The following is a 12,300-nucleotide window of genomic DNA, read 5'->3' on the forward strand; positions in this document are numbered from 1 at the left end:
TAAGTGCCACAAAAAGCTTTGTTTTCCTGAAAAAGCTTCGTGATGTTCTTATATGAAACATAAATCCTGACAGTTGCCTACGGAGACGAAATGCTCTGAAAGGGGCCAGCATGGTGGTGCAGCAGTCAGCATTCCAGTGGTTCCAGTCCTGGTTGCTCCACTTTTTATCCAGCTCCCTGCTAAAACCTGGGAAAGCAGTGGAAGATGGCCCAACTACTATGTCCCTGAAACCCATGTGGGAGCCCTGGATGAAGCCCTTGGCTCCTTGCTTTGGCCTGGGCCAGCATGGTTGTTGCAGCCATTTGAGGAGTGAGTCAGCAGATGGAAGCTCGCTCTCTCTCTCTCTCTCTTTCCTTCTGTCTCTCCCTCTTTATATATTACTCTATCTTTCAAACAAATAAATAAATCTTTTTTTTAAAAGAAAAAGCTCTGAGAAATAATCTTGTAAATAGAATCGCTCATGTTGTTTACTTCAGTGTTGCCCTTTACTGTTATTTATTTAGTTAGTTACTAGATGATATCCTTCTTTTTGTTTTTATAACAACTGCTAACACACAACAGAATTAGAGCTCTTTAGAATGTACTTGGAAGAATTCTGGTGAGAATTGTGATTATGTGTTCCTGAGTACTAACTTTTCCTTTGGTTTCAACTTCCCATTTTCCTTTACGTTCTCTTAGCCTTGATCTATCAACATTTTTCTGTCTTAGAAACCTTGTAGTCATATAAAGTCCTTTTCTTGGAACAGGTGTACACATAAATTAAACAGGTAAAAATGGCCAATAAAAATTATATGAATAAAAAATACTGAATAAATATGAGACACTAGAAGGACTTTGAGAGAACATAAATGTCAGCATAATCATTGATTGATTTAAATACATAAATAAAAATAAATGGGGATTGATATGAGGACTGATCAACAACCTCAAAGCAGATTCTGATTTTTTTACACTTTTTCTCCTTTTATTTTCACTTGGTTGAGCTCCAACCACATGCCTAGTTCTGTCTCAGGCACTGGGAATCCAATGGTGGATAAAAGGGATGAGTTTTTGCTTACAGGGAGGTTGGTGTTGGGGGGGCAGCTCATAGAGCAGCAGACAGTGGGAGGGCTGTTGAATTTTTTTTATCATTCTTTTTTGTTTATTTTTCCCCCAGAGAAACTTTTCAGTTAAGGAATACAGACTTAATGCATTTTATAAGTACAACTTTAAGAATACAGTGATTCTTCCCACCAAACCTGCCCTCCCACCCTCTCTCCCACTCCTCCTCCTCCTCCCTTTCCTAATCCCAGTCCCATTCTCCACTAAGATCCATTTTCGTTTAACTTTATACAGAGAAGACCAACAGAAGTTCAACAATTTAAATTTATTTGTTTAAGATATTATCTCTGCATCATTTTCTAGATTGAGTTTCATCTTGATGCTATTTTTTTTCTTCTCTAGTTGCTTACTTAGTTGTACATCTTTCATAGCTCCTCAGAAATGGATGGAACACTACAGTCTACTCTTCCAGCTCCCTTACAGCTGAGGACACAGAAGCGGAGTCCAATCAAGATCACTTTGCTGGGCAATGCCAGCACACTCACAGAAGCAGCTGAAGCTTCGAGCTCAGTACAAAATACTGCTGGAAACAGCTGATTGATTTGTTTGGCTCCCAAGAATATCTTTGAGTCCTCCCAACACTCTCAATGCTCCTGAATTTCCAATATAATCTAAGTTACCTTGTTATCTTTCACTATACTAACCAAAGGTTTAAAAATCCTCAGAAGAGTGGCAGGAATTTTTCCTTTTTGTGTTTTCAGTCATGAGCTACATGTCATCACTCTGAAAATTCTCAGTCATGACAACGTAGAAATCGTACACAGAGATACTTCTGTGCCAAGTGATCTCCCAGAATCCCTTCTAATCTGACCAGGCAACATCAACTCATTCTTTCAGTTCAAATTTCACCTGTGAAGACCTACATGGCACCATCTGGTAATAGTTAGGCAAGTTTATAACCTTTATTAACCCAGTACACTAACCTTTAAAGGGAATTCCTGTCTAGAATTCATCATTGAATTCTCAGCACTTAATACAGTATCTGAATCTTTTTAGGTGAATAATAAATGTTAAATGAATGAGGAATAATTAGCCTGATTACCGCCTGATTATATAATATATAATATTATCCCATATAGAAATTTTATATAAAATTTTAAAGCAAAATCCAAAGACAAATAATAAAGTGAAAAATATATATAGCATGTGGGATAAGGGCTAGTTTACCTAAAATATTAGTTCTTACAAGTCAATAAGAAATTAGTGAACAATCCAATTAAATAAATAAGCAAATTACATAAACAGGCAATTCACATAAAACTGCACTTGATCTTAGCCAAAAGGCTGAGAAGCGATAATAAAAGTGGATACTAACTGCCAAAATTATGTAGGACCAGGTGCTACAATGCAAAAGAACCAGGTCCAACAATACAATAGGTATCTATTCCTTTTCCTGTTAGGCATCCACTACTCCTTCTTCCTTTGTGAACCACTCCTTCTATGCTCTTGGTTCATCTTCCAACTGGCACCTTGTCCTTAAAATAGAACTGCCATACAAGGAAGCCCAGCAAGAACCATTATCAAACACATAAGGTGTCATTTAACATATTTTTACCCAAAACTTTCAAATTAGCAGTACATTTTTTTAGCAAATGGCACATAATTAAATTTACACATTTATACTTTTATCTTTTTGTAAGTTTTCTAGCAGCAAGTCAGCTACTAATATACTTAGTAGTTTTGTCCATACTTCAAGTTTTGTTGTTAAAAGTTGAGCATCAGCTAAAGCATATACTAAACTAATTTTATTTTTAGATAATATTAACTAATAGTAAAAAAAGAAAAATAATATAGCTGTAGAAATTTGTTCCAGATTGCAGAGTGGCATATTCCCCACTTTAGCACGGTAAACTCTTTTCTACATGGTATATAGACATTTGGCAGTATCAAAGGGTGTATGGCTGAACAGTATTCACACTTCAGTGCATTCATTTGCATTATCACATTTCAAAGCCTCAAGGCATTATCACTTCCTTTTTTTAAGTGGCATAATAATTTGGGAAAATGGTTATGCTTATCATCATGTGTCAGTCAAATAACTCTTGTGTTCACAAAATAAATTTTTTTCCACTTAGTGAATGGGTGTGTTTATGTGATGTCTTACACTCATGTCAATATTAGCAGGACTTGGTTTTGTGATGAAACTATTTCATTTATCAGAGGGCATGACTGGGAAATAGGAAAATTCCATTCACACTTTAATGAGCAAGCACTGTACTGCATGTCAAAGTCCTGTAACCACTACAACTGCAGAGTCAAGTTCATATGAGTATATGTAAATAATGGAAGCACAAGTACATGTCATATTTTAAGATAGATATTTCTACAAGATCACATCTCCATAAGGAACAAATCTGGGGGACAAAAATCTCTATAGCTAGCCATGGTTGCTGGGTATTGAAAAGATAGGTTGATAACAGCTTCTTTACTTCTTGTCCATCATGTCAAACAATAAATATAATCTCTAAGCTGAGCATGTAATTAGTACAACTTAAACCTGTGATGTCTAACCAAACAAGAAGTCTAATATATCTTACTGATAATGAACTTTCTTGCTCCTATGTTTTGTAGCTGTTAAATTAAGTGGGCTAAGGAAAGAGTGAGATTACCGTAAATATTAAATATTGTCTAAACTCAAGTGAATCTTAAGTTTTAATAAGTATTTAATTTTAACTTCCACATTGATGTTTATGGTTTTGACAACTTGATAATTTAAAAGGATGATAAAAATAATTATTTATTATATAAAACATTTGTATTAAATGGCATTGATTTTTACTCTAATAGAATAAAAAGGTTTTATTCTAATATACAATAAAAAGAGTTGAATTAAGTTTCATTACAATTTTTTCTATCATATCAAAGATAGTGAACCTGCAACTGACAATTATGAAAATTAGTTTTGTAGGAAACATTCATTGAATGCTACTTGTGTGCCAGACATTATATCAGGTGCTTTACCTATATTGCTATATTTAATTCTTTCAATTAGGTAAGCATAACTGTACTCAATTTAAGGAAGAGTACACAAGTACAGAGCTCAGAGAATATGCCTAAGTTTGTATAATATGTGATAGACAAATATTAGAACAAAATCTACATTCTTTTCATGTTCCATTTATGAATTCTCACCTTTTTTTATTTCTCAATTTGAATACTAATGCAAGGAAAGACAAACAAGAAAGTTTTGGTAATCCAGGATTAACCTTTCCCAGCATCTAGTAAGACAACAAAAACTGTAACCATTCAATTTCCTATGCAGATGAGAACTCAGTGCCATAAACCTGGCTGTGGCATGGACTTTGGCAAGAAGAAGAGAGCCACCTCCAGATCATGTAGTCATCCTGTCAGTGTCATCAGTGCCCCAGGAAATACATCTACTACAGAGATATTATTTTTATTTAACTTTGTTTCTTGTTCTTGTCTGCATTATCCTATGAAAATGCTAAGTTAATTTTTTCAACATGCCTTTTTAATATACTAGATGCTGCTTAACAATGAAATGGAAAATCATTATTTTGTCAATACTTTCAAAAGCTTTTGGGAAATATATAAGAGGTACATGTAATGGTTGAATTATGAACCTGGGTCAGATATAGGAAAGCATATCAATGGGTACACTCAGATGTTTAAAATCTCTATGTGTTCCCTCATTTGTCTTTTCCATAAAGCCATATATGTTTATCCAAGACATAGCTTCCTCCTCTGCAACTGGGGGTGGATCCAGGCATAGTAAGACTTGAAACTTAAAATAGTTTTCAGAGTGGCTCTTTAAGGAAACAAACAAAACTATGAACACAAAATTAAGACCAAGGCACATGAAGAAGCCCCAGAGAACTGAGGGGCCTTAGAGCTTAAGCCCTATTAGCTTTACTGTAAATGTATCTGACTCCATTTAATGTTCATAAATTATAATGCTATATATGTAGTAAGCAATTCACTGCCTATTGTTTTTTTTTTTTCTGTCCTAAACACTATATATTCCTCAAGGGTTAGGACTAAACCTTAAAGTCCTATTCGTATCCTGCAAATCTCCTTTTATGTAATAGCTATTTGTGTATAAATCTGTAATTTGTTTGCTATGATTTTCATTACAGAAATGGTAAAGAAATCCTTAAACACACCGTATTTGACAATTTATAATACAAAGTTGTTTGCTGACTACTACCTAGCTCTCTTTCCTTTTGGACAAAAATCCAAATTTCCTCTGGATTCTTCTTAGACAATATCTTCTATGATCCTGATTCTACTTCCAGCTCCAAGCACAGGAAATGACTGGTTTATTCCATCTTTAAGTAGCATTTCTCCCCATTAAATAGCACCAAGGAGACATGAGACATTTTCTGTGATTTCTAAGAAAGAAAATTTTGTTATCCATGGTAGCTACCTCTTGGATGATATGATGTGAGGTATGGAACAATTGCTACCATTTTTTTTTTTTACTAAAAGGAGAGTGCTTAGAGCTACTGGAAGCTGTTCATTGGAAGGTAAGTATGAAGGCTATAGTGGCTGAAGCTAAAGCAGAGCCATGGACAGATCAAGGTCCTTGGTGGTATCATCTAAACTGCTGAAGTAAATCTTTCTTAAAGTCAAATCTTCCTTTGAATTTTTCAGCTATAAGAACTGATAATATTCATCTATGTATGTGTATAAAGTCAACTGAAAATAGACCTCAGTAAAAAAACAAGAGTGGAAATAAAAGAGGGAGGAGTGGAGAATGGGACTGGGAATGGGAGTGGGAGGAGGAGGAGGGGAGAATGTATGGTGGGAAGAATCACTATATTCCTAAAGTTGTACTTAGGAAATGCATGAAGTTTGTATTCCTTAAATAAAAGATTTCTTTGGGAAAAAAAACTGATAACATTGATTTATTGTTCAAGCCAATGTAAGCTGAGTTTTTTGAAACTTCACTCAAAAGTTTCCTAACTGATACAACACAGAACTTCATGAAGCCAGAATACTGGGGTAGTATAAAGTTTCTTGTTTTATATAGCAAACAAATTAAAAATTAGGTAGGGATCCAAATACTTATTAAAGTATATTCTAGAATCATTGATAAGAATTATTATTTGGGTCAGAACTCCAAATCTTTGTTTAGAAATAATTAGTTTTGTTTTTAGAGGTATTTTAGAATATTCCTGGTTAAGAATTCCAATTATTCCATGCTCTTCTGAAGACTAACAAACTCTCCATTAAAAACTTCATTTGTGATGTTGATTACACATACTAGAATTTAGTGTGCTGCTTAGTGGACAATTCAACTCAATAATATTGCACAATATTAGTTTTTCCTTCCAATTATATTTCTATACTTCACATGTCATTTTCCCATTAGGCGTATAATAAGCTACATTTTCATATATTAAAATTGTGTTTATTAATGGTTTTTATACAAGGTCGTCTTAGATTTCTAGCCCATTTGTAAGAAGTTCCTATTAAGAAATTCAATGAAGCATAGGAACAAGGCAAGAGTAATTTATTAACATATCAAGAGGCTTTAATTTGCTAACATTTTCCTATCATGCTAGTGTGACAGAATATAAAGAACAAATTGCTAAAGCATGGAATACAGTCGAACTGGAAGAAAAAGCTATCTGTCTTTTAAGAGCTCATGAGTTCAACTGTTCACAACATGAGGAATCCATGCTTGCAAGAGTAAAGTTTGTATTTCTGTTGCCTAGTTTACTTGGGATCCATCTGTTTACTCCTACTATTTACTTAACACTGTTTAATTTTGAAGAGCACAGGTGAATAACAAAAGGGAAAACTGTGCCAAAGGAAATAAATATTAGACAGATCAGCTTAGAAAACTTGAAGAAGGTTTACATCTTCTAATTACTTAGAAAGTGACCTAAACGTTAAATGTATCCTATCTTTCCTATGTGGATAAACTACAAATCTGTGATTATTAGTAAATATTATACCAGATGCCTTCTATAAACCTATAATCATAATAATAAACTTTCTCTGGTTGGGTTAGCATTTCAAGAACACTTGAATTCAAATGTCTTACAGCAGGTGAGCATGCAGTGCCCAGGGTGGTGCAGTCTCCACTGTACCTGCGTCATGAAGGCTGCCACATCTATTTCTGGTCACTGAGTTTTCATCTTTGCTCTTGACTGAACTCCTTCCAGGAGGACCCTGACTACATGTGTTTTATTCACTCCTGGACACTCTTCCATCCAGTACAGTGCTTGACGTGTAGTCAGTGTGTGATAAATATTCATTGACTGGATGATTGAAAGAACCAATAAATAAATGAAGGAAAAAAAGAAACCTTGGGCTTATAAGTTTATTTTCACCATGATATCCCAGTTAATTTCAAGAAAAGAGAATTCTTTTAAAAAAAAAAAAGAATCTAAAATAGCCAATGTGGTAGTCAGCTTATAATGTTTTACTACAGCAGATTGTGCTACTTGAGAATCAATATTCTAATTTTTAGAGTATATATATATATACATATATACTGACTTCTGTTTAATATTTAATAGATAGTTATTCAGCTAATGTTAAGTCATATGCAGACAAGAGTTGGTTAAGGCACTAAACAGTTTTTACCCTCACATTGATGAGTTCATATGGTTTTGTTTTACATCCAAAAATTATACCTCAACTTTGGCAAGTTATACTGTTCAAACATTCTATTTCCAATTACAACTGTAGTAGCATAAATTTATCATCATCTTTTGAAAAAGATACCAAGGTTTTGAAAAAGATATCAAGGTATAGGCCTTTATCAGTGATTCAGTACAATATTATCATTATGTAGACCACATTAGTGAATACTGATGTGCCAAGCACTGTTCTAGGTTCTTTATGCTTACCACTTCATCAACTCATACATCAACCCTATTATTACTGTCCCCATTACAGGCAAGTAAATGAAAGCAAAGAGAAATTAAATAACCTTATTTAAGGCCCCACAGCTAGTAAGTTGCAGAATTAGAGTATAAACTCAGTCTAGCTCATGAGTTCTTGTTTCTAACAACTACTTACTGCCTCTCGTGTAGAATTCCAATAAAACCTAGAGACTTACTTAATTTTGTGGAGATTGATCTAATTATTCAGGTAATATAAAACTAGATTTGTTCCTATGGATTAAAATGCTCCTATTTACCTGAGCCCGAAAAATGACTTGCACATGGTAAATGGTTAAAGATTTTTGTTCAGTTGAATTATACTGGAAAAATTACTGTATCTGCAAGCATATTAGAATTCAGTTGCTAATTTTTTTTGGAACCAGCTCTGTGACTCAGTAAGGTATCAGCTAACTGATCTCTTAGACCCCCTTTAGCATCTATGATAACATAATTAAAATTAGCAATGAGCTAGTTACTAAGATTTGGTAAAGAATTTATACAAAATCAAATAACTAGAGAAAAACACATGGTAATGTAGAAAAATTAGTATATGGACTTTAAAAACAGGTTAAGATATATTCCATGTATAATGACAATAGCTAATATTTATGAAGTTTCTCTGTGCCAAGTACTGTACTACATTCTTTAAATGCACACGACACTTGATCTCTACAACTGTCCAAGGTAGGATAGTAGTAGTATTCTCATATTACAGATGGGTTAAGAGAAACTGGTTTTAGGCCACACAGCTAGAAAGTAGTGGAATACAGAACTTCACTGTGGGTAGGGCTAGCTTTCAAAGGAAAGCTTTAAAAAGGCAGGAGAAGGCATGCTGAGTGTAAAAACATCTGTGGAATTAATTTTAAATTGGCTGCAATGTTTCCCTAATTTTCAGAGGTTATATTGCCCTTTTCCATGAACTCCTGAAAGCTGCCCCTCCCTAAATCATATTAATACATACATACCTTTTAACCTTCTGTGGACTGCTAAATAAGACAACTAAGTATGATAGAAAATTGAGGTGAATTCAAAGTGAATGGACTCAGGTTTTGCCATGGCTAAAGTAAATAAACATCAGGGCCAGGCTCTATCATCAGCATATGCTAAAGAGTAGCTTTTTGGGCTTAGCTCCTAATTCTTCACTGTATTTCAAATAGTTTAGAACCCCACTTAATAGGTGTCCTCTGGACAAATAAGGTAAACTAATTAAAATTTCATTTTTTATTTTCTTTTTTTTTAATTTTTTTTTTTTTGACAGGCAGAGTGGACAGTGAGAGAGAGAGACAAAGAGAAAGGTCTTCCTTTGCCGTTGGTTCACCCTCCAATGGCTGCTGCAGCCGGTGCGCTCCAGCCGGCGCACCACGCTGATTTTATGGCAGGAGCCAGGTACTTATCCTGGTCTCCCATGGGGTGCAGGGCCCAAGTACTTGGGCCATCCTCCACTGCACTCCCTGGCCACAGCAGAGAGCTGGCCTGGAAGAGGGGCAACCGAGACAGAATCCGGCGCCCTGACTGGGACTAGAACCTGGTGTGCCGGTGCCGCTAGGCGGAGGATTAGCCTAGTGAGCCGCGGTGCCGGCCTCATTTTTTATTTTCTATACAGTTGTGTATTCTATTCTTGTCATTTTCTGGGTTGTATATTTTCTCATGTGTCTAAACAGAGCCCTGTTACACTTAATTTAATTTTCTTTTCAGTATGAAAATGCCCACTGTCTGGGCATTTTATTTCTAAGATGATGTGCCTTATTACCTAAAAAATGTATCACAGAAATTATTTTCCATTATATTTTGAACTAATTTTAGGTTTCTTACCTTGACTTTTTAAAGTCTATAATACCTGAGCCAGCTGCCTCTACCTCTATTCTTTCTCAAATACACATTTCATTTCACCCAGGCCAGTACTAATCTCTCATCTTGTAGCTTAAGTCCTGTGCTGCCAATGGGTGACACAGCCACTGACTACAAAACAAGAGAGTTAAGTTTACTTTCTTACAAACAGTAGTTGGATCTATATACTGACAGAAAAGCTTTCAGATTCCAGACTGATGAAGAAAACTCACTCATAATATTGAGATAATACCTTTGAGAGATCCCTGAAATTTCCTGGAAGAGTCAGGTCCAATTCTTCTGATTCATAATTTGTTAACACCCACGGAAACACAGGATATTGGTTCAGATCATTATATGTCCGTCCTAGAAAAAAAAAAAGATATGAAAATTTATGTATAGTAATTTCTCATTAAACGGTTTTTGTTCTTATAATAGATAATTCCTGAACTTCAGAGAGAAAATAGCTCTTTTGTTTATTGAACTACATCTTTGTTTAATCAGAACCACTTGGATAACAATGTTTCAAGTGAATTCACTCAATAATTGAAAGAGTAACTAGAATTACAATTTATAAGATTGTGATAGAGAACACTGCTGGTGATCATAATTTATTCCCGTCTTCCTAGGTCAGACCACATCTCAGTCTCCCTGACAAGCATCTCTTGCCTTGGGATTCATTTGTAATCTACAGAACAGAGGCAGGGGTGATATGTGCCACTCTGAGGGTTAGCCCACCATAGCTTCCCACAGGTGACTTGATAAAGATCATAGTGTGACCTTAGAGGCAGTCTTGTTGACCAAGGTCCCTGAAAGTGACCACAGGGGAGGCCATCCTGCTGTTCTGAACACTTGCAGTTTATTACTAGTATAATGAATCTTTATTTAGAAAGTATATTCCCAGTACACAGAATAACAATATTAAGCAGATAACAAGAATCAGTGTAGAGAATGTGCAGGTAAACAGAAGTACTCTGAAGGACAAAAAAGTATAGGGTCAGATTATCAACCACAATTTTCCCCATTCCTTTAAGTTCATGATATTTTTTGTAATATGTTGCTTCCTTTCAATGAAGAAGTGCTATACCTTACATTGGGTTTGTCAGGTTTTTTTTTTTTTTTGGTAGAATTAATAAATTTTTCAGATAGGATATTGAAGCACAATGGGAATGTGGTGAGTTTAGGGGAGCACAGCACTGCCCAGCCATTAACTGACACTGAAATAACATGATCAGATGAAATTAAGAGAATCACTATTAAAAAAAAAGTCTAAATAACTTTTGCTGGACATAATTTTTTTTTTTGCAAGAATGTCTTATGCTCTGATTATGGGTATATTTCCAAATTTCCATTCATATTCACACAAAATGACTATTTCACTGGTACTCCGTGATAAAAATTTCATTTGGCATGCCTTGGTGCACACACCACCTAAATACCCTAACAGTAACATACACATGTAGACATTATCTTGTATATGATCAGGAAGCAACATTAAAGGATATCTATTATTTCAGCTACTGGAAAATGTGATTGTGAAAAAGAAAAATAAGCCAATCTGAGTAAGAACTAAATCCACTAATATAAACAAACATTGATTAAAATATATGAATTCATTCAGCAAATATTTATTGGTCAGATATTTTTTCTTTTTATTACATGAAGTTTTGTATTCTACAACTAAATTACACATTGTTTGTAACTTGATGGGGGGTATGTCTACAATCTGTTGGTAGCTGCTGGGAAGCAGAGTGGTTCTTCCACTTTGCATTTGCTGGGTGAGGTCTTCCCTTTTGTTCTCCCGAAACAGCACTGGTACTGACCTCTATTTAGCCTAATACATGCCATTGTTCACTTTTCTGCCTCTCATCTAGTCTGTAAACTCATGAATCCATGGGCTGGGTTGTATTGTTTTATAAAAAATCTCTGTATATTGGTATATACTGTCTGTCCAGTAAGTATCTGCTGATAGAATGAATATACATAGGATAGAAATGGAATGAAACAAGATTCATTTTTAAAGATAAGCAAAGAGAAACCAAGTAAAGAAGGAAAACTGCAGAGCATTTCTTCAAACTATAAGGATTATGCAAAGGCAAAGATGGATATATGAGACATAATAGCATCATGGATGTGCACATGTAACTAGAGCTTATGGTACCAGTTCCATTCTAATAAACAAACTTTATAAATAAATGTAATACAGTTAAAACTTGTTTTAGTGAGAATGTCCATATGAATCCTGCAACATGGACAACCAATATAATATTTTTGCTTTGTTTTAAAAACGTGCAATGTGTTCAATGTCACATAGAAAAATCAGAATGAATAACTGGTACTTTGGGATTTTGCATTTATAAGTTTTACCCACAAATTAGCATTATTCCTTTAATTATTTTTTACTGAATACCTATGTGATATGAAAAATATTTCTAAATTATCCAAAGAAATACCTTTTCGGTGTTCTGGCACATCTAGATATTTATTTACCAATTGTTTTTTCTTTAGGGTA

General features: G+C 34.6%; 1 protein-coding gene across 10 annotated transcripts in view; it reads right to left on the reverse strand.

Moving 5' to 3' along the window:
- Positions 1 to 12,300, reverse strand: part of NBEA (neurobeachin) — a 732,675-nt gene that overhangs the window by 97,978 nt on the left and 622,397 nt on the right. For all 10 annotated transcript variants that reach the window (XM_070049020.2, XM_070049018.2, XM_051831739.3 and 7 more), the window contains one exon: positions 10,042 to 10,154. In XM_070049020.2, the coding sequence (XP_069905121.1) occupies positions 10,042 to 10,154 (113 nt within the window). The remainder of the gene's footprint in view (positions 1 to 10,041; positions 10,155 to 12,300) is intronic.

Source organism: Oryctolagus cuniculus, chromosome 9 (genome assembly GCF_051225735.1).
Source record: "Oryctolagus cuniculus isolate XC-2025 breed Fujian yellow rabbit chromosome 9, ASM5122573v1, whole genome shotgun sequence".
Lineage (NCBI taxonomy): Eukaryota > Metazoa > Chordata > Mammalia > Lagomorpha > Leporidae > Oryctolagus > Oryctolagus cuniculus.